Genomic DNA, 22,150 nt, shown 5'->3' on the forward strand with positions numbered 1-22,150 from the left:
CGTTGAGAAGCCCCATTCAGCCATGCTTTTTTAGCATTAAGTAAAGATGTGTAAATGTGACAACGGAACAGTTTCCATGCGATGAATTGCGGTGAATCAGCAAGATTTATCGTCGAGCGTAATGTTTCCTTTGCTACAACAATTCTAATCTAATCTTTTCTACATGTGATCATTTGCAACTAATAGCAATGGTATGATAATTTGAAAAATAGACAAAAAAACATTATTTAATAAAAAAGTTTAGTTGTTTATTACTAGTCACCTTAAATATGACATATTTGACATTATGAAAATTTGCACTATGTCATAATAGAATTTAAAAATGACTCCAGAATACGAAGTAATTACTGACCCATACAAAGTCCAAGAAATTCGAACACAAAGATTCTTAACATTAAAATGGTCCACTGAAGAGCAATTATTAAAAGACAGACCCAAGCATGTAAAAGATTTCTTCAAGCACCGGCAAGTACCCTTTAAGTTACTCTGTGAAACAAAATTCAAACGATCACTATTTGGAATATTTCTACATTCGCACAACAAAAATGAAATTCAAGATTATTTTATGAATGACAGTAAATTAGCGATGTTAGATTATGACTTGAAAACATACTCGGAGAATGAGTTGACGCAATTAGAATGCAATAATAACTTTACACCCGACTTGCGGAAATTACTCGAAAGAGCGGTTGACGAACAGGAAGTCATCGATTATGACTTTTTGTACGATAACGTCTACGCGTTAAGATTCTGCGATACTCCGGTAAGTGCACAATTAAAACGTATTAATTCCACAAGACCAAAGGTACAAAATTTGCAGCTGACGTTTATTGATGACCAATTATTAAAATTTCACCACCTGAAAGTGTTAATTCTCTGTGGTAATTGGTTAACGGATATTCCCGGATGTTGTTTGCCCAAGTCATTAGAATACATCGAATTGTTTGCCAATCAAATTGAATTTATTAATAATTTTGCTACTAGAGGACCTAAGGGGTTGATACATATTGGTTTGAGAAGAAATTGGTTAACAAATGGTATGTGATTATACGCTTTTAATGAATAGCTTGTTTCAAAAATAAGAAGGGTTGCTAGTATTAGGGAGCAGTGCGTAGCGAACTAAATGAGTAAAACGAATTATTCCCAAAAGTAATAGATTCCAATTTATCTAATAAAATCCCACCCGGCAGTGAAAACCAAACAAAATACATATAACACATATCACTATACGTAATTTCTCACTCATTCATTAGAATATTCTGCAATATACTTTAATCAGCTCCTAATCAAATATCCCATTCCCATTTGTGGTTATTTCCAAAGGAGTTGCTATCTGTAAGTGTTTCGAGGCGTTCGCAGTTTGCAGATTTGATATAGTCTTCACGCGGGTACATGTAGCAGGTTTTCGAATCGGTAATGGATTGGAGTGGTGCTCAGACGGCAACAACTAATTTACCTAATTGAGGAATGATGAGTAATGACGATGAAGAGGGATGAATCATTGCCATTTTGAAATGAAAACCCTGTACCGCGCCACACGCGGAGCGCTCGCTGCAACGGCGATCGCATAGAACCGCCGCCCGACCGACGGGTGCAAACACAATGCCGTCGCCGCTCGCCGCCCTCAGCACGACACACATACTTGTCGCGTGCATACATTTTCCTCCTCTTGGCAGCCCGTTCGCTCGGAGAGGCTTTCAGCCCGCAACACATCACATCACACTATCATCTCACTCATTTTCATTAGTCCAAAATCAACGATATACTCCTATTATCTCTTATTTCGCGAATGTGCGCTGACGCCATTATAGTCGGCGTGCGCTGGTTTCTGTTTTCTGAATGTCAATTTTTACTTTTAATGTGCGGAACGAATGAGGATAATTTTGAGCTATATATTTTTTTATATTCAAAATTTTAAAACGCCTAAATAGCATAATATGTATAATGCTGAGTTTTTAAACTGCGCAATTAAAAACCAAAAGAATGCGCACATAAAAACAAAGAAATAAAAAATTAATTAAAAGTAACTTAATTAGACGAGTTAATTAAATTTTTTGCCTGTGACGACATCGAAGTAGTATTTCTTTTAATGGTGATTGTTGCATAAAACAAATGAGAAAATCAAATATGTGTTCAAACTAGAATCTAATTATATTTTTACCTTTTTGCAAATTATTGACGGAAAAATATCTGGAAAGTGAACTTTACCCGTGCAATGCAGAACACACGTTGCATTATTACTTTTTCCTTTTTGTCCGCTTTTTTTTATCATGGTTTGTGACTATATGAGACCATACAAAACGCAGTAGGCAATATTGTATCATTCAAGCCATTAATTCAATACATTATTACATTTTTCCTTCTATTTACGGTGCATTTTGCCACATTCAAAATGGTCCACCATTGAAAATAACGTCGCGCATCAAAACACTCTTCGCATTGTCAGCACATGTATGTGTCCTACCTGGGACAGCCGTGGGCGTCAAAAAGAGTGTAACCGTAAAGCATAGTTCCCTCTGAAACGTAATTAATGCTCGAAAGCTTTATGAATATGACACCGAAATGGAATAAAGAAAAATGTTCGCTCGTAATTTTAATTTTTTCACACCGAAAATTAACGCTTATTATCTTATTTTGCATCAAAATCACAATCATTTTGAATATGTCCATTTTTTCAAAATATTTACTCAAAATAATTAAATTCTAGGCATTCATTTTAATTTTAACTGACAATCAGGAGTAGCAATGGCATTGTACTTTTGGGTACGCTTGTTTTTATCACGAGGGAGGAAAATGAGTGGACACTGGCGACCCCGACGACGCAAGACTTTTGTCCCCTCGTTCGCATACGCAAATGGACGCAAAATTTTGTGTAATTATTAATCATAATTTACAATTACGATGCTGGTCGTACGCCACCGGTGTTGCGACCTATTAATGTCGTTTAGGTGTTTAGTATCGCTGCAGTAACGACACGCCACCTTTCGTCGTAGTGCAAGCGAGATAAAATAAAAAATTATATGTATTATATTATGGGCGACCGAAAAATTAATGAAAACGTGCCCTGATGCACGCTTAAAAAAGCGTATAATGGGCGCGCATTAATTTTATTTTATGTTATGACGATGCTAGGACATCGAGAATATGAATTTTAATTTTAATTAAGCTCATGATATATGGGCACAGGCAACGGGTAATTAAAAAGAATAATAAAGTGATGAAACGCGAATGGGAGACGGAAATATGTTTTCGAATGTTTTTGCGACCTTATTTTTTGTTTACATAAAATGTGACCACAATGACTGCGCCGAGTTGAACGTATTGAAGAGTGGGTGGTTTTTCGATTTGAGTGCAACCCACAATGAAGTGGTATTAAATTAAATCTAAGCAATATGTAATTTAAAGTGGAGAAGTGACATTTACTTAAACATGAGAAGATCCAATATTAGAAATCATCAACTTTAGTTGATTGTTACCCCTGCGTTTTAATGTTCAACATTAAATTAAAACTCAATCATCTTCACACCTCTGCATATTGTTTTATTAGCTTTAAAACTTAAATCTACGATATGACTTAGTGACTTGCACGTGCAAAATAGAATTCTCTATTTTCTTAAGCGCTTGTAATTCCCTGCCACGAGCATTGACACATACTGTGCTAACAAATTTGCAAGAACCATTGTCGAGGCTGGACGGAATTGCCATCATTGCCATTATTAAGACTATTGGTGAAGCTCAACGCGTGGTGTGCTAAGGCTAACAAGTCATAATCGAATCGAAAACGCGGTTGAACGCCGCAGCGAACCCGATTAACGACATGTACAACGTCTCCGGTAACACGAGGCCCTATAGCATCTGCTACGCCCGTCTATTCAATCTATTCTCTCAACGCTCGAATGTCAATGCTCAATGTGTTCAATGCACTTACAATTACAACAATCAAATAACGTTGTGTCGTGTTTAATGGACAAATTCGTTCAAAAGTGTTGATGTTCTTGTTAATACAAGAATTGTCCACACCTTAATATGGATTGAGTTAAAATATTACAATCATAATTCAAATTGGCAATTAATTTTGTTTTTTTTTAAATATTTTTAACCACTAAAACAGAATCATGTCTGGAGTATTATTACCTGTCTTAAAACTTGTTATAAAATATATTTAAAATATCATATTTAATTGTATATGATGAATTGTGATAAGTATGCATAGCTGGAAGTTTGCAATTACTTTAGTTATATTAGACAAGAGAAGACCAGTTGTATTTTCCGCAGTAGAGTGATAATGTATTGCAGGTAGAGTTGGTTGGCTGATTAACGGCCATTGCCATGTTGGCATCATGAAACATTCTTCGAGGTGATAAATCAGTGATCTTTGTCGATTTGTTGACAACATTGATATGCCAATTATAGAACACAAAATTGCTTTTACGTGTAGTAACATTTTCTATAGAAATTTCAACATATGTCTGATATGACAGAAATATGCATAGATATATTTAGAAAATTTACTTATATTTTAAAATATTAAATACGTATAATGCAAGGTAACATGACTTAACGCAATTCAACAAGCTTTGGTGGGACATATTATGGTTTTGTTATTTATTTTTACACAATTCAATTCCCTCACAATAAAAACTGGCCAACCCATTCCACTAACATGCGTTGCAAATGCGCTAGAAAAAATTAATTAAAAACGAAGGAAAGAACGCTAATTTGTCTTGCCGGTCATCACTGTCAGAGGCTGTTGGCTGTGATGCGATCAAAAAAGTTGTTTTTGTCACTCGAACAAACCGACACACGCGAATATTTATAATGGCGGGCCTCTTTGCGCAGTTTAAATTTAAAGAGTAATAAATCCTTCACGTCACTCGAATGACGTCTGTCCTGCTGTCCGGTTTTCGGCGCTAACAATGACGTTCGTCCACCAATGGGTGCGCTGACGCTAAGTACGTTGCATGTGTACACTTCGTTTTCGGTCATAATCATACCACTGGCATTGTTCTCACTTTCGCATTCTGGAACATGCGCAAGCGGTTGAATGCGGCTGATCGCCGCTGAGCGCTTGAACGCTCTTTGATTAATGATTATGTCTAAACGACCGACATACCCCACAAAAAGCGCCGTTATTATTATTATTAAATATGCAATGATTCAGGACGTATCCGTGACATTCCTGCAACATCAATCGTGAAATTCTAAACGAGCAAATATTTTTCAGTAGTAATTATCAAAGTAATTGAATTTGAAGTTTTAAAATAACTGATAAAATTGGTACCTACGAGTAATTTATTTTAAAATTAATAATTTCAATTTCTAAATACGAATTACATAAATAATATTGTAATACATATATTATTTATTATTTTTGTTGATATATACTGTGTTAACCATAAAGGTACTATATTGAAGTGTGTTGGAAATATACAGACTGTAGACGAGAAATTTACTGATCAATCAATAGTTTATTACACTTTAAACTCAAATTATCCTCCATTAAAGCTTTTCCGTTCTCGTTTTGTTCGATAACTTACAGTACACAACGCTTTATTTTACTTACTTAGTGTAAATTTTTAATGTTTGTTCTACAAGTCAAAAGTCGCAGTGAGAAATTATACTTTGACACAATTGTAATGTCTGCATAATTTATTCGGTTGAAAATTCAATACTATTAGGTAGGTATATATTTGATACCACAATATATTCAGAAACACAAATTACGACAGCATAATATTTCTAAATATAGCGGAACAATAAACAATGCATTTATTATGTTCGATTAGCCAATATTTAATTAAGCCCTAAATAGACGCGTGTATTATTTGTTAGAATGGCAAAAAGCTCTGTCTGCACGAACGTGTACGTATACCTACAATAATTTGATATTCTTGCTTTAATAATAGGCGCACAACGAGTGTGTTTATGGGTGGATGTGTAAAAGTGAATATTTGTTGCCGGTTTATTCGTCGAGATCGCGTGTAAACTGATATTAATTGGCCTTACTGTTTATTTTGTGTATCGCGTTCATTAATTATTTACAACGCTCGTATTTGAAATGTCGCTGGGGTAGTCTCAAACTCATGAAATATTAACACGAAAATTATGCTCGCGTATATTTTTTTATCATAAATAATTTCAATGTGCTTTATAACCATACATTTGGTTCGGAAAGAAAAATACATTGAATTTAAGAAATATATGCGCATTCAAACCAAATTTTTAAATTTTACAACAATGGTCAAATATATCTGGTTATAATTACAGATAGTTCGTTTAAATATCTTTAGAAAAAACATTTATGCATAGTAAATACTTGTAAATATCTCAATTAAATTGCGTTAAAATATGTTCTGCGCATACCAATATGATCTTCAATATAAATAATATATTCTTTTTCTCATTTGAAGAAAGATTAAAAGCATATTTTCTAATAAACATAAAGACCGTTGCTAAAATTCCTTAAAAGTTTCTAAAATATATCCTTTATGAAACTTTAAGCAGAGCACTAATGGAACCTGGTTATGTTTACTTATTAAGATCTTTTTACAAGAAATAAACGGCCAAGTACATGCTTTTATTTTTGCTGTGCTTAAAATCAATCATAAAAAAGTGTCGTATAAATAAGCTAATCGTAAAGTTATCTTGCGGCCAATAAAATATATAAAATTCGACAATCGATGCTGTAATACAATAAAATAAGTTAAATATATTTACGGAGAGTAAGAAACAAATATACCTAACTAATACAGGATTGAATAACATGGATTGAATAATTTAATAACCTAATGCATGCGTTTAACAATGTGTACATTATGTTAAATGCGATGGATGCATGACATGAAGCAAATTTAGTTGTACACCGCTATAATTCAAAAACCTTCATATGAAATGGTCATTCATGTGATATTGTACCTGTATATTTGCACAACGTGAATATTGTAAACGGTGGTTGACCGCAACGTTACTACAATGATTATATAGTTTTAATGCCTAAACTCATCCTCCGCGATTAATTCAATTAAACTTATGAATTATTCGACTAATATCATTCGGCTGTTTAATGTGTGTGTACATCTGCACCAGGACAAGCGTGAGCTTTTTGATTACACATTCGAATGCTTGCGTAATTAGAGATTTGAGTGCTTTCAAATATAGGGACATATACGGCTTCCGTATAGTATATTAAACTAATATTGATTTGTTAACACATTTCCCCTACAATTATTTATGTAACCAATACAGGTGAAAAACTTTTACTTTTTGGTAATTTAGATTATATTATTTTTTGTTTAATGTGAAAACGTTTCAAAGAAGTAAGCATGGGAAGTCCATTTCATGATATAGCAAAGACAATAAATAATTCAGGCACTTAGTTTCTGCAACAATTACAATAGATAAATAATAAAATTGTGTTCGGTCTTTTGTTGCCCCTCGTGCGTACTTGAGCCAAGTGTACCTCCATACGAATGAATGCCCGGTCAGTCCGGCTGATGCATATTTTATTTATATATATTTTATATGTGCTTCTTTGCCTGCGTGTGGTTGGGCGAGTATCTTCCGTTCGGTCCGACTGTTAACGTTCCGCTTTTCTTTTTTTCCGCTCTTATGTTGGTGAGTGTTCGTGAGTGTTTCTTTTTCGCTGTGTGGCCGTTTTTCGGTGTAGCGATGGTGCTCGCGTGCCACTCCGTCGCGTAGGTATATGTGGTCTGTGTATGCATGTCAGAGCCGTTTATATCTAAAGAGTGAAAATTTCATAAGGGGTAATTTTCCCCACGACGGAGTGCGGTGCGGGGCAATAGCGTGGAACCATCGCTCCTGCTAGTGGGCATGCGAGCACGCTCGTCGTGGCCGGCATGGTCCCAGTGCGGACATGTTAATAATGCACGCGACACCCCACCCCACATGTACGAGTATACTGTTTGTTCCAAAAAAAACTTCAAGTTGACACCATGATGGAGAAAATCATTTCTATATGTCTGACATTTCAATCTTTCTGAATAAAAACATCTTTTATTTGAAACGTTTTATCTGAATGCTTACAAAGTGCCTACAAACATAGTTACATCAACATTATTTAAACTTATTTAAAACGCTGATTCACTTTCTTAATACAAATTGTGTGAGATCTTAGGGTTAAAATATAAAATATAAGGATTAAGATAGGTATAGGTATAATAAGTGTATACCTATGAATATATTTAAAATAAGTAAAAGTTAGTTTAATTTTAAATATGGTTTTTAACAAGTTTTTGGTAAATTTTAAATCAAAAGGTATATTAAATTAAATAGACACGCTAAAATTTGGCTAAAAATATAGTGGTATTTTATAGTTATAAATGGATTTTTATATTGAGGGAATTTTTAGTCTATTTGCACTCAGTTTATTAACGAATCGACAATTGTTTTACCAGTGAAGGCAGCGTCAGGACTGTCGATAATATGGTGACTTCATTGCGTGTAATATCGAAAGAATCAGAAAGTGACGCAATACGAAAACAAAAACATCTTGCATTCAAAAACTTCTTGAAGAAAAGTCATCGATTTTATAACTTACATACCGCATAAATATTCATGTATTCCTCAACATATTAAGATTTATGACTTCAAAAGCATATATTTTTAATTTTTTGTAAAATAGTAAAGATTTTCTGCCTCTAATTAAAAATATTTTAAAATGGCACGTATACAAAGTTGAGAAAACGACGGAACAATGTCATTCAGCAAAAATCTTAATTAAAAGAAAGTTTAATAGGTATAATTCGTCCGCCACTTTATCATTTTTTTTCTTTCCTTCGCCCAGCGACTCCTAGCCGTAGCCTAGCGCGCGCTCCTCGCGATTGCCAGGCTCGTCCTTATGCCGACTCTAATTACATAAACGGACGGAACAATTTCATTTGTAGTATATCTTTCTTATTTAGCGTTTCAATTTAATTAACGGAGTAATTTCTTATTTCTCTCCCCGTTAATTAAATCGAGGCGGGTGCAATTTATTTTCCCCACTATGTCGCCACGGCGTGCGTCGCTCGTTTTCGTATTTCAGCGCTTCAATTTCTGTACAAACTTCAATAAACACCGCATTTAATAGTTTGCATCAAATAATTTGCCTGTAATAGCTTTATTCTTCCAAGGTGAACACTATTATAAAAACTACTGCAATTTTAGTGGTAGAGTGAGAGCAGAAACATTTGACAAACAAGGTTTGAAAAAAATTATTAACGCAGTGTATTTTTGTTACATTTTAGATAGTCATCTCCATCTGTTGGGGAAACCAAACAAGTTTCACTACTTGCAGAGTCTAGATTTGTCCGAAAACGACATCTATGAATTGGACGAGTTACTGCAAACTCTTGCCGAACTTAAACAACTTATGTGTCTTCAGTTGCAGGGAAACCCTTGCTCGGTTTGTAATTCCGATTTAATCAATATGTTAGTAGTATTCTGTGTATAGTAGCAAACTGTATTTTTGTAGGTTACCAGTAGTTACAAGGACGAAATATTGAGGCGCATTCCATGGTTGGTTCAATTGGATTTGACCGAAATCCTGGATAAAGACCGAATTGTGCCCGATGAGAAAAAACTACCAATAGATGCAGGAATTACATTTACCTGTCATAGAATTATGAACTGTCCGAAACCAACTAAAGAAGTACGCTATTATTATTGATTGAATAACAATCCAAATAAACAAAATAATTTTTAGAAAAGCGTCGAGAAATGGTTTTATTTTTCGGTAGAAATGCCATTGTTAGAAGACGTAATTGAAGTAAAAAATAAAAATGGTGATATTGAGGTTGTAAAAAGCGTGGAAACCCAACTTTCAAAAAAAGTAAAAGAGAAGAGAGCGGACTCATCGATGACAGGGAAGAGAACAATTGCAACTAAAACGAAGAGCGGCGTCACGAGCAAAAAGGGCATACCGTCGAGTAGTCCTTATAATAGACAGGACGAGTACGCCGACGAGTGCAAACGGCACGTGGTAGACACTACGTTCAAGACGGCTCGGTTTGCATGGGATAAGATAATGCAATTGCCCGAAGAGGCGCTCGTAATCAAATCAGCCGAACGGAATTTCGTTGATATCAGGGACACGATGCGGAGTATCGTATGCGTGAAGTTGATTTACTTAGAGGTGAAATATGCTCAATCTCATTGCGTGGGTGTTTTAAATTCGCCACAATTGAACGCAAATTAGTTTACTATAGTAAAACCTTTCAAAATCTTCAACAATTTATATCTTTTAGGTTCGTCCAGCTGAAAAACCAAAGAAACCGAACAAAAACAAAAATAAATCTCCGGTAAAACGGACATCAACGTCAACTGAAATTATTCAAGAACCTAAAGAAACAATTATTAAAAAAATAACGTTGGCACAATTTGATTGTGAACTGCATAGTATCAATTGGAGTGATAAAACTATAGATTACATTTGGGCTGACCAAGAACAGTTTGAAAATAAAGCACAATTTGTTGAAGGAAGCCTAAGAGTAAATTTAATTAAATAGGATTTAAAAACTTACAAATAAATAACCGCTTATTTTAGTTAATAAATTATTCGGAGAACCCGCAAAAAGAAAGCAAAAGGAAAATAGAAAACGAAACTGCACCAGATGCATCATCACCGACAACATTACTGCAGCAACAAGTGAAACAACCAGTTCCGAAAGTATTTACTATTCAAGTTGGTTTTGGTCTGCAACGAAATTATTATCAATCTTGACACATTTATTCAACTCGCACAGAAGACGTAAATTATTACTCATACAAAATGTAAATTGTGAGTGTATGTAGAAAACATGTATCGAAGGAAACAAAGATTCTATTGAACAAGTTTGATTAGTCCTCAATATCTAATTACAATAGTAAATTTACAAACAAGTCTGTCCTGTTGTCAGTATTCATATTAAAGTAATTTTAAATCATTAGCAACGTAATAAAAAATTAAAATAAAATTTTCGCAAAAAAAAGTTGCGTGTACACTTGTAAAATAAATACATTCTCATCCAAGTTTAAAACCGTTAGTACAATATCTTTCCAGTAAATAAGTACAAACAAACACATGTACAATACTCGTACATATAGTAATCTTAACAGCAATCATCTTGTTAGCAACTTATAAATCAAACCAGAGACTGCTTAATATTGTTATTGTCGGTTATTATGCGCTGGCGTGAAGATGGAATTGCCTCAAATACATTTCGAGACGGACAGGACGCGCGGACACTGGTCCAACAAGCGTGAATATTTGTTATCGTGTATTGGTGCCGCCATTGGCCTCGGAAATGTGTGGCGTTTTCCTTATTTGTGCTACAAGAACGGTGGAGGTAATTTTTCACAATTTAATCGCATTATCAACGCAATCATCTTAAATTACATCATTAAAATCTTACTATACATATATATTTAGATATAGATATTTAATGAAGTATAAACTAAGCTGGGCTTAGCTTAAGGGAATGTGCGTTGAACTTTGTTGTACGTAGTGTAACGCAACCACACAGCTTGTGTAGTTGGCAGCGTGTCGTGTTAATATTTGTAGCGTAGACGTACGCATGTAACGTAAGTGCCGGTCGGGGTCGTGGCGGGCCTTAAATCTTAAAGAATAGCCGACGAAAAAGAACGTGTAGGGAGAAAATGCGTTGGCAGTGTGTTAATCGAAATGACGCACGCCAAATCTTTACAACTCCCAAGAAATGTGTTGTGCTTTGAACGTAAAATAAGTGGCGTGTAAAATGATAAGGGTACTATGAGCTTATTAAATATACAACGTCCTATGGCATCCATTTTACCTGAATATCAAAAATTTTTGTTTTTAGGTGCATTTTTGTTACCCTACTTATTGATGTTATTTTTATGTGGAATTCCACTTTTCTATTTGGAATCTTGTTTGGGACAATTTTCCAGTGCATCTTGCTTAACTGTTTTTAAAATTGCTCCACTTTTTAAAGGTAAGTTGTAAAATTTTTAATGTACGAGTATAGTATTAATAGTAGATGTAAACCATAATGGCACGATTTTATCTTCGATTATTTTCAGGAGTGGGTTATGCAATTTTGGTGGTAAATTTCATCTCAACATGTTATTACGTCGTGATAGTATCGTATCCTTTGTCTTACATCTACGAAAGCATCGCCCACGCACTGCCGTGGACAAAATGCGGCAACGCTTGGAATACTAATGAATGTTTGCAAGTAATAATTAATGTTTATTTTTTGCGACACCAGCACTACTTGTCCATTTTGCATTCAAATCATACCCGTGTGCTTGACACACGCACTAATTAGCTCATTTGTAATTGCTTGAGTCTAATTGAAAAAAAAGTATGTCAAGTACAAACGATTCTTCTCTTTTCAGTTGGACACCGCCAACTACACGTCTAACCATGTTTCAACTCTTGCGCACCGAACACCAGCAGATGAGTTTTTTCAGTGAGAATATTTTCGGAAATTGTTATTGCAATATTATTATTTATATATTTTCAGTAATAAAATTCTCCACCTTTCAAATAGTATTGATAATACCGGTGAGATAATATGGCCGCTGTTTATTTTCAATTGCATCACATGGTTTATCATCTTTCTGTGCATTATGAAAGGCGTTAAAGGGGTGGGCAAAGTGGTGTACGTCACTGTGACTTTCCCAATATTGATATTGGTGGTCATGTTTGTACGTGGGATTACACTACCAGGGGCGGTCGATGGTATATATTTCTATATTTATCCCGAATGGAATAAAATTACAGATTATCAAGTAAGAAGAAACATGAGTTTCAACATTTTATAATTTATAAACAAATTAAATACTGTTTAATCTCTTTGCAAAGAAGTTCAGGGAACAGATCATTTTACAACGTTATTGAGAGGTTTTGTTATAAGTGGTGAATTGTGATATGATTATTTTGAAAGAAGCATTTTATGCACGCAAATTGTGTAATATTGATTTTTAAAACGTTAAACTTTCTTTCTTTCTTACGTTTTAGAAAATGACTGCTACGTTATAAAAAAAGTTATATTATTTAATGCTTATTTATTGTTTTAGGTTTGGTTAGATGCTGCGGTACAGATATTTTTCTCGGTCGGTTGTGGTTGGGGAAGTATCATAAACATGGCCAGTTACAACCATTTCAGCAATAATAATAAAAAGTAATTTTCTACGCTCTACATTAATGATTTAACTAATTTATTTTAAGTGTCGAAGACACTCTTTTACCCTTCAGAATTCTGACATTTGTAATTGTTATTGTTTAATTAATTTGTGTGTTTTTAGTGATGCAATTTTAGTGCCTTTGTGCAATGGCATAACAAGCGTTTTTTCCGGCTTTGTGGTGTTTTCGGTACTGGGCTTTATGAGCCAGAAAACTGGCCTTCCGATTGCGGATGTGGCCACAGGTGGGCCCGGTCTTGCGTTCGTCACCTACCCAGAAGCCATCGCTTTGTTGCCGTACTCACAATTTTGGTCTGTCTTGTTTTTTCTGATGCTGTTTCTGATTGGACTTGATAGCTGTGTACGTTTATATTACTAAAATGTAAGCATAATTAGACAAATCATTAAACACAAATTTTGTTTTGTTTTAGTTTGTACCTTTGGAGTCCATGATCTCAACGATGTTAGATGAATATGTGAAGCTGCGAAAGTACAAAATGATAATTAGTTTTATAGTCTGCTGCGGGATGTGTTGCTGTTCTACAATATTTATCACCGAAGTGAGTTGTTTATTACGTAGGCTGTATGTTGGTGTTTAATTGCCTGTTTAATTACAGAGCGGCATGTATTACATTCGATTATTAGATTTCTACGCACCGTCATTAGCACTGGTGACAATTAGTCTCTGCGAGCTGTTCATTGTCGGTTGGACTTACGGAATGAAAAATTTTGCCAGGGACGTCGAGTTTATGAACCGCGCTAAATTGCACTGCTGGTGGCCGTTCTGCTGGCGATTCATCGCGCCCATAATACTAACGGTAAACACATGATGGACCTCCACGCTATTGTCGTCTTCCTTGCCACCCCAATAAACATTACACAAAAGCACAAAGCATGAAACATTATACGCCATAAAAAATCCTCGCCGCGCTTTATTGCAACGTCGCTCTGCAAAAATCTAATTGAATTTTTAAAATTTTGCTTGAGCTCTATCGTGGGTGAAGCAATTTGCTCGCATTTGCTAGAAAAAACATGTGGGAGGCTTTATAACTTTTAGAGTTTTTATTTCAGATTATCATCTTTACGACAATAACCTACGGTAAAATTGATCCGTACAACGGGGTGAATTATCCCGAATGGTCAAAATCATTGGGATGGACAACAGCAACGTTACCGGTATTTTGTATACCTTTTTACATGGGTTACAAATTACTGTACAAAAGTGAAGGCGATTTGTGTGAGGTAAGACAAATAACGCGCTGAAAATCTTTAGCCGCACAAAAACAAAATTAGCGTTAAATGGTCGATTTATAACTGCGGCTGTGACCGTGGTTTTAGCGCTATAATTGAATTCCGTATAAAAAATATAAAGCAAAACGTAATTTGCAGAGGCTTTCATTGGCGGTCCGAGCTGGCAAAAAATGGGGTCCTAAACAAGCTTGCAGTCGAGAGGAATGGTTGTACATGGTTTACAGAAAACGTGTAATTAGTGAGTTGTTTTTCTTTGTCTTCGCTATGTTTTTTTTTCTCTTGTAGAGAAATTGTGACTTCATAACTCAAATGGCAAGATAATTTACCTGTTAATTTTAATTACTTGCACAGGGCGATGTTAATTGGCTCGCCTTAATTAATGAAAAATTGTTTACTGTTGTACCTATACATTTAATTATTTACATTTTGCAGAGATGCGCCACGTGTTAGAGGAGACGAAACACGATGCCGCTCATAAAAAATTTCTACTATTATCATCAAATGATACAAATTCGAATACTACACATCTTTAAACTCCAAAAAGGTACACAGCATATATACAGATTATTTTTTGTTTCATTGTTGAGTATAAATACACATCTGTTAATAAATTTGTCATTATTATTTTGTATGTCAGAAAATTGTCATTCATGTAGTAGCTAAAATATAAAAATTTATAGCAAAATATTTACACAATCACTGCAAAATTCATGTAGATATTTAAATGAATTGTAAATAGCAGACATTTTTGTATTGTGTATAAATTAAGCGTGTGCTAAATTCAAAATTCCACTATGGAGGAGGCAGAAGATCGGCGAGTGCGAATTACAAATACTATTGAAGATCATGTACCCTCAAAATCAATACATATGAAACGAAAGAAGCGACTAAGCAAAGTGGGACAAGCCCGACCGATTACAGATGTTTGTCGGAAAACTGTAGGGGCGCCTCCGCCCAATGTTCCTACGAAGAAAACGCTCACTTGGTGGGAGCGACCACCTATAAAATATGCGTAAGCTACAAATTATGATACTCTCATATATATCAAGTTACAAATTGAAGGTAGAATGGGTTAGATATTGCAATTTGTCAAAAACATGTTTTAACGTTAACCTTTTTGAGTTTAATTTTATTCGTAAATGGTTACATTTGCTATTATCATATTTTCGTACATAAATAAAGAAATTTAAGTTTTTCATACTGCGTGCTTCTTAGCACCAGTACTAGCCAAAATCATTTACTATTGAAATATTAATAATATTTTAGGCCTGCGTGTTTCAACTGCCGCAGATGTACAAACGGTTGTAGTATAGCTGCTTTGCAAAAGTACTTTTCACTGTATTCAAATTTCAAAAATTAAAAAAAAAATTAAATGTTGCAAAATACCTGATTAAGTTATTTGTAAGTTATTTGTATTTGTAATTTTTTGTATTTGATATGCATTTTAAAAAGAATTGTAACTGATAATTATTCCATACTAGAATCAATAAAACTGGAAATTCTGCAAAAATTTTAAATGCACCGTATATAGATTAGACATTTGAATGGAATTTGAATTATTTATCGTGGCATTGCGGTAAATATCACTGATAAAATAGTTTACAAATTTCAAGGTGTATGTCAAGTTCAAACTCTAGGAACGTATTCTACACACTTACAATTTTCGGTTTTGTATACAACAAGGTACTAAATGTTTGCTCAATTCGTTGCACTAAATATAGACAAGCAAATTCATTCGAAATACAAATATGTAAACATACTAAATTATACCATACATGTGTCCCATATGTACATATTGAGTTCTAGTTATTCCACTCTTGCAGTTCACTGCAGTCGTATTTCTCAACGTCTCTGTAAAGCGTAGTTGCTTAACTCCGAATAAATTGCGTGTACATCTCCTGACGCGAAAACGTAAACAATCAAGCAACTGTTTTCTCCTTAAATGAGATTTTCCTTCGCTTTCGTGCAAGTCAAAAGTGCATCAAACGATTTTGTTGTACCGTCGCTAAATGGAAACGCCATTTAAGCACCCACGTACTCGGAATTAAAAATTTGCACGCCCTTGCATTATGCGAACTGCTTTTAATTAACTTGAACTGTTCTAATTAACGTTATTTGATTGGCCGTCATCCATCAGTGCATTTCTAATTAAAGCGCACATCGCCTCATCGGTACATTCGGGAATATCGGTGGCGCAAATAAAGGTTAAAAGTTGAAGTATCATGAAGCAAGAAGAACGTAATTAAATGTTCAAGTGTTTATAAAAGAGGTTTACTAGTTGCAATCAGTTCAGTGTAGTGTAAGCAACCTTTGAGTAAAGTGTAATTAACTACAAAAGCACAAAATTTCACATAATAAAAAATATCAGCCACGTTTACAATGAGTACAATTACCAAAAGCAGCAAAAGTAGTTTTTGGGAGACTATAGAGCTTTTAATCTCTGTGGAAGGTCGAAAATCAGAAAAAGACAAACGTGATGAAGCGGATGACTGGGCTGCAGGATTAATGCGAACTCAAAGTATGCCATCCAAAGAAGTCACTAAACCAGCTTTGGAGCATATTTTGAAAAGTTCCATGAGGCGTGACAGTTCCGTGTCAGACTATTCAGAACGAATGCATGAAGACGAAGTAAAAAAGTTTTTATCAACTTTAGATTTTTCTAAACCTGAATGCAAGTAAGTGAAAATATTTGCATGTGAAGAAACACTCCACATTCAGTTTATTTTTATTCTAGATTTGAACTTTCTATAGAAAAAATCCTTGGTTTTTAGTTAATCGCACCTTTGATTGTTTCGATAGCATGATAATGATATCAATGCCTACCCTTGTCAGTGCAGTATAAACACTTTTGGCCCTGTATTTCAAGGGAGAACGGGGATGACGTACACGACGTTGACTCGACCTCGACATCAACATGTTGGTACACCCCGCTTTCCTTGCGCTTCATTTCATCCACTATGTTTGCGCATCCGGTTAGAAGCTTTCATTCATATTTCGCCGAACCTGCTCTGTTTGGTTAATCCACAGGGCGCATTCAGATTCCTATGCGTTGGGGCGCTTAGTACCGCACGATGTGCTGTTCCAAGAAAGCTGACATGCCCACATTGGGGGTGTGAAATGTATGGGCGTTTGTTAAGCTTTAAATTCACGGAATCACCGCATGTATATTATTATTAAACGTTGAGGTGTAAAACAGTACATAAACATAATTCTAACGATTTACTGACAAGAACAAAAATGTGTAAATTAACTTTGACCTCAACAACATTTTCATGACAAACGCGTAGTATAAAGAAACATAACCAAATATATAATAAAGCAAAAATTAAAATGTCCATCACTCTGGATTTACTCTATACAACTAAAATAGAATTTCTTTACACTTGTGCCAATTTGATCGTTGTGTACGCGTTGTAAAAACGCGTTGGCGTACTACAAATTGCTCGCAATTTATTATTAATACATCAGCATCAACCTATCAACCATTTGGCAAACAAACGCGCATACTCGATAAGCATACTCTGCGAATGATTGTGCTTGCTTGTGGACGTTTCACTAAAACCTGAAAACATGATCGACGGACAAAATGAAAAAGCAAATACAAAGCGCGTCAACCGATCCGGGAGTTTTGCGCACGTATATGACGCAAATTGTCGAAAAGTTCTTGGTGGCGATTGTCGGTTACCAGAGTTGCCGAGTGCAGATGTGAGAGAGTATAAGCGACAAAATCGGTTCAATTATTGTATTGACGTTTGCCTCGGCTGGTTAGATCCACAATGCTCCCCTGATGACGGATGAGTTGTCGCATCAATCGACGCGCGAATTACGCGCACGATTGCAATAATCGACGACAGAAAAAAATCCAATTTGACGACGAGCGTGTGTGTAATTTGGAAAATTTCCAACTTCTCACCCAAGTAGGTGGGTATTCCAGCCACCCCTCAAGAGCGCATATACACACATCCATAATTGTCGATTTAATAAACAAATTTTGATTTTATAACAAATGTTTTGAAATTTAAAAATTTATACTACAATAATAAATATTTTGTTTTTATTCCAATAATTAAGCTGCTGGAATATAAATAGGTTTCTTTTTTAAGAAATTGTAGGTTGACATTCAACTGAAAACTGATTTATTGATTGGATTACAATCAGATTGCGATTTATTGATCATGCAAATGACATGAATTCTATTCATAAAACTAAAAATATCCAATTTTGTAGAAATAGAAATTTCAAACAGATTAACGAGAGAAATATTAAAATATTTTCGAAATAAACAATAAATATTAAATATTTTGATGAGAAAATAAAAATATTTTTCTTCTGTTTTAGAATTGATACGCTCATTGAACGCAAACTTATTCGAGCCTAAACAGTTGACTTAACTTATTGGATCTTATTAAACGAACATTACACTTGAGTTATTTTACCAGCCGACCTAGTCGTGCATTTGTTTTGGTACAAACAGTGAAAGAAATCGATGATTTCCCACGAGCATTAAATGCAGAAAGTACAGACTCTTTTTTTTAATAAAATTTTCATTTTATAAAACATACTATAAAACGTTGATAAAGCAAAATTTAAATATTAAAACACTTACGAGTATACCTAGAAATATTTTGAATAAATAAATTATTTTTAGAGACGTGTACCATGTCTTCATTTAAATCTTAATTTAAAACTGATCCATAATTAATTTATAATAATTCATTAGTTCAATTTCATTGAATTTAAATTAAATGTTTAACCCTTTCAAAGATTTACCACCCGCGATATTATTTTACGTAATGTATATTCAGGGGATTTAGATTCAAAGCTTTGTTTATTAAGCAAAATGCAAACCCAAACGCGTGTAACAACTACAATGCGGATTATACCTGTGAGTGAGAATATAAATTACTTTAAGTACATTATCCATTTCGCTTCAAAGTCTCCTTACTCATTCTGTCTGCAGGGCCTGCGGTTGTTTTCGCAACAAATTTCCGCACTCTGTGGGGTGGTGTAATATACTTGGCATTTATTCCTCAATTTCGTGCATATATTAAAGAATAATGTCATAACTAGACAAATTTCGACGCGTTACACCGGGTGTAAACAAAATCAAACAAATCTACAATCTATATAAGTTGTTTTTTTTAACTCTGTTTAATCTCGATGCAATATTTTGAACCCCCGTGAAAATCATGCCGTGCACTAATATAATTTATTACTTTCCATTCCGACATCAACTACTTTAGTGTAGGGGTGTATGCGTTTCTCAAGAATATAATATCGTGAAATCAAGCCAGTTTGGCGTGCGGTTTCCACCGCTTCGGTTTACTCGTTTGCAAGAAAGTCGATAGCTAAGGCATTGTATTAATCGCGTAAAAGCACAAAACATTTATCGTGGGTAGTTGAACTTGACGAGCGTGCTAGACACGAGGACACACACTATGATTTGAAATAAATTCCAAGTCAGTTTACACCGCGTGAGACAATTAAATACTTAGTTTATTACTTTAATTTCTTGTTTTATTTTCTTGTTTATAAATAGTTTTTATTACAGTATACAATATAAACTACAACAATTAAATTTATGGAAACACTATGTATTATTAAATCGGTTTTTCTTTGACGAATTATAACGGCGTGGATGCATGTTTTAAGTTCACGTGTTTGTGCGATGAAAACGACTAGTCTGCCTGAAAGCGTCAATTGAATTTGTTGGGAAATTTAAACCTGTGTGAAAGAAACGTTTTTCTGTAATAATTCCTTTGTAAAATTTTATGTTACACTGTTCACAATTTATAATATTAGTAAGTTTAAATTTTCGTATAAAAAACCATTTATTTTAACTTCTTGGTTTTATTATTAATAGATTCAGCATGTTGCCTGTACGAAATAAACTGGAAATGCTCATGGGATCTAATCTGGTCTGTCTTACCGACCGCGATTATATGGTTTATCTTCAAATCCGTATGTTGGATGATTATGAAAAAGCCATCAACAAGCGAATAGCTCTCCGCCAGGTTAATTCTATAATTCCATTATCCGTTATTAATTATCACATGTTACTTACACAGTTTATATTTATATTGTTTTAGGTGGAGGAAATGGAACGTGTGAAAAATCTAGTCCTAAACGGTAAAATACCCTTGGATGAAGCTCCGATTGAAATGGCCAATCATCCTGTGATGTTGATCGATCAGTATTGCAAGAAGGTGCTCGCTGAACGTCGCGCAAAGATGAAGGTCCTACGACCTTTCATACCAAAATATTTGTATTGGGACGACACGCCAGATCCGCCTTCAGGATTATCCATCGAAAGCGGCCATCGCCTACGTCCGAACAATGAAAGATTATGCATTCCACCCGAACTTTTCTTGGCAACCGAAGTATCGGAAAATTTGGCTGATGGATACATGTTAGAACAAGAACAGTATGAAGCTTTACACTATGAGAGTGAAGATGTTAAAATGCTCCGTGCAAGCGAGGTAACTTTATAATTATAACAAGTTTTGTCATGTTTTATTATATAATTAATTTCTAGACGGTTGAAGAAATGTATAATGCTGCTGATGAAGTGTTAGGTATTATTGGTTTATATGAAGTGGAAGAAGAAGAAGTATCTCATGCTGGTAGTGTTGTTTCAGAAGTTGTAGTTAATTAAATTTTTGTAGGATTAGTTTAAACATTTTATTATAAAAATTTTAATTAAATATAGTATCAATGCAGTTGATCTTTAAATGATCTTTATGTATAAAATGCATAATTTTTTCCTATGCCATCAATCAAACGGAATAAAAAGTATCCATCAATCAATTGCGTCTATACGAGATTGTTTGTTCTTGTGCCTTATTTTGTTGACGCTGACGACGATCTGTTGACGATCAATCGAATTGACATCCACGCGCAGCGAGATGCACAATCAAAGGAGTTCAATTTTCGTCCAGGATCAATTTATTCTTGGTATTTCTGTCATTATGATAGTTTATTCAATTTGTTATCCAAGTGTTTGGTAGATAAATATGACGACTATGTTGCCATATATAGAATACGGAGTAAAAACAAACAGTTTAATCTAATGAAACAAAAATAACTGTGGATTATGTGGATCAATTTGTTATTTGATGTTTGACATATGCTGCTTTATCTAATCATTATAAGCACACCTATTATTATTCTCATATTGAAATTGCATCATTTCCTATAGTGTGCTACTTTTTTTGATTAAATCGATTAGAAAATTTATGGAAAGTTGTTTTTTCTACAAGCGCACCAATATTGAAAAGGCATAAGACACCCCAAGGAGTGATAAAACGGAAATTTCTCTCGATGGTCGTAGAATGGAGTAGACTTGTAAACAGTGTGCAGTTAAATGCTATTTTATTATATTGCAATTTGTGATTATGTTTTTAAAAATAAAAAGAAAAAGAACAAAAATAAAATGTTTTTAAAATACTCGCTTACTTCTTTAATATACTTTTTATAAAACATAATCCTGAACTAAAATAATTATGTTTAATAGGTTTAATTATCTTTCAGAATAAAATGTGTACCTATATTAAATCTTTCACCATGGAATCGTACAATGTGGAAAGTCCCCAAAAGTAGTTACTACATGCACAAAATATATTCATAAAGTTAATTAAGATTTATTCAAATTATTAAAAAGTTAAGTGTTTTTTTTAATCATCACATAATAGCATTATACAAAAAGCGTTTAGAGGTTATGTTTTACTCAAGAGTGCAATCGAGTTATATCTACCAC

General features: G+C 34.3%; 3 protein-coding genes across 3 annotated transcripts; all 3 read left to right on the forward strand.

Moving 5' to 3' along the window:
• Positions 1 to 265: 265 nt before the first annotated feature.
• On the forward strand, positions 266 to 10,831 carry LOC135795614 (uncharacterized). The gene is made up of 7 exons (XM_065307331.1): positions 266 to 763; positions 821 to 1,037; positions 9,246 to 9,403; positions 9,473 to 9,649; positions 9,704 to 10,132; positions 10,245 to 10,487; positions 10,544 to 10,831. Exons 1-7 carry the CDS (start codon positions 323 to 325, stop codon positions 10,718 to 10,720), a joined length of 1,842 nt encoding a protein of 613 aa, XP_065163403.1. The 5' UTR covers positions 266 to 322; the 3' UTR covers positions 10,721 to 10,831.
• Positions 10,832 to 11,159: 328 nt separating this feature from the next.
• LOC135796203 (sodium- and chloride-dependent glycine transporter 1-like) lies at positions 11,160 to 15,079 on the forward strand. The gene is made up of 12 exons (XM_065308134.1): positions 11,160 to 11,324; positions 11,817 to 11,948; positions 12,037 to 12,191; positions 12,355 to 12,428; positions 12,483 to 12,750; positions 13,039 to 13,142; positions 13,267 to 13,504; positions 13,575 to 13,703; positions 13,761 to 13,961; positions 14,215 to 14,385; positions 14,533 to 14,632; positions 14,827 to 15,079. The coding sequence occupies exons 1-12, from the start codon at positions 11,177 to 11,179 to the stop codon at positions 14,925 to 14,927; spliced, it is 1,821 nt and encodes a 606-aa protein (XP_065164206.1). The 5' UTR covers positions 11,160 to 11,176; the 3' UTR covers positions 14,928 to 15,079.
• LOC135796204 (uncharacterized) lies at positions 15,012 to 21,126 on the forward strand. Its single transcript, XM_065308135.1, has 4 exons — positions 15,012 to 15,406; positions 20,258 to 20,408; positions 20,484 to 20,873; positions 20,930 to 21,126. The coding sequence occupies exons 1-4, from the start codon at positions 15,189 to 15,191 to the stop codon at positions 21,047 to 21,049; spliced, it is 879 nt and encodes a 292-aa protein (XP_065164207.1). The 5' UTR covers positions 15,012 to 15,188; the 3' UTR covers positions 21,050 to 21,126.
• Positions 21,127 to 22,150: the final 1,024 nt, after the last annotated feature.

Source organism: Atheta coriaria, unplaced genomic scaffold (assembly GCF_025399875.1).
Source record: "Atheta coriaria isolate IRGN ID8LTWV9N9 unplaced genomic scaffold, Caltech_Dcor_3.1 hic_scaffold_7_pilon, whole genome shotgun sequence".
In the NCBI taxonomy this organism is placed as follows: domain Eukaryota; kingdom Metazoa; phylum Arthropoda; class Insecta; order Coleoptera; family Staphylinidae; genus Dalotia; species Dalotia coriaria.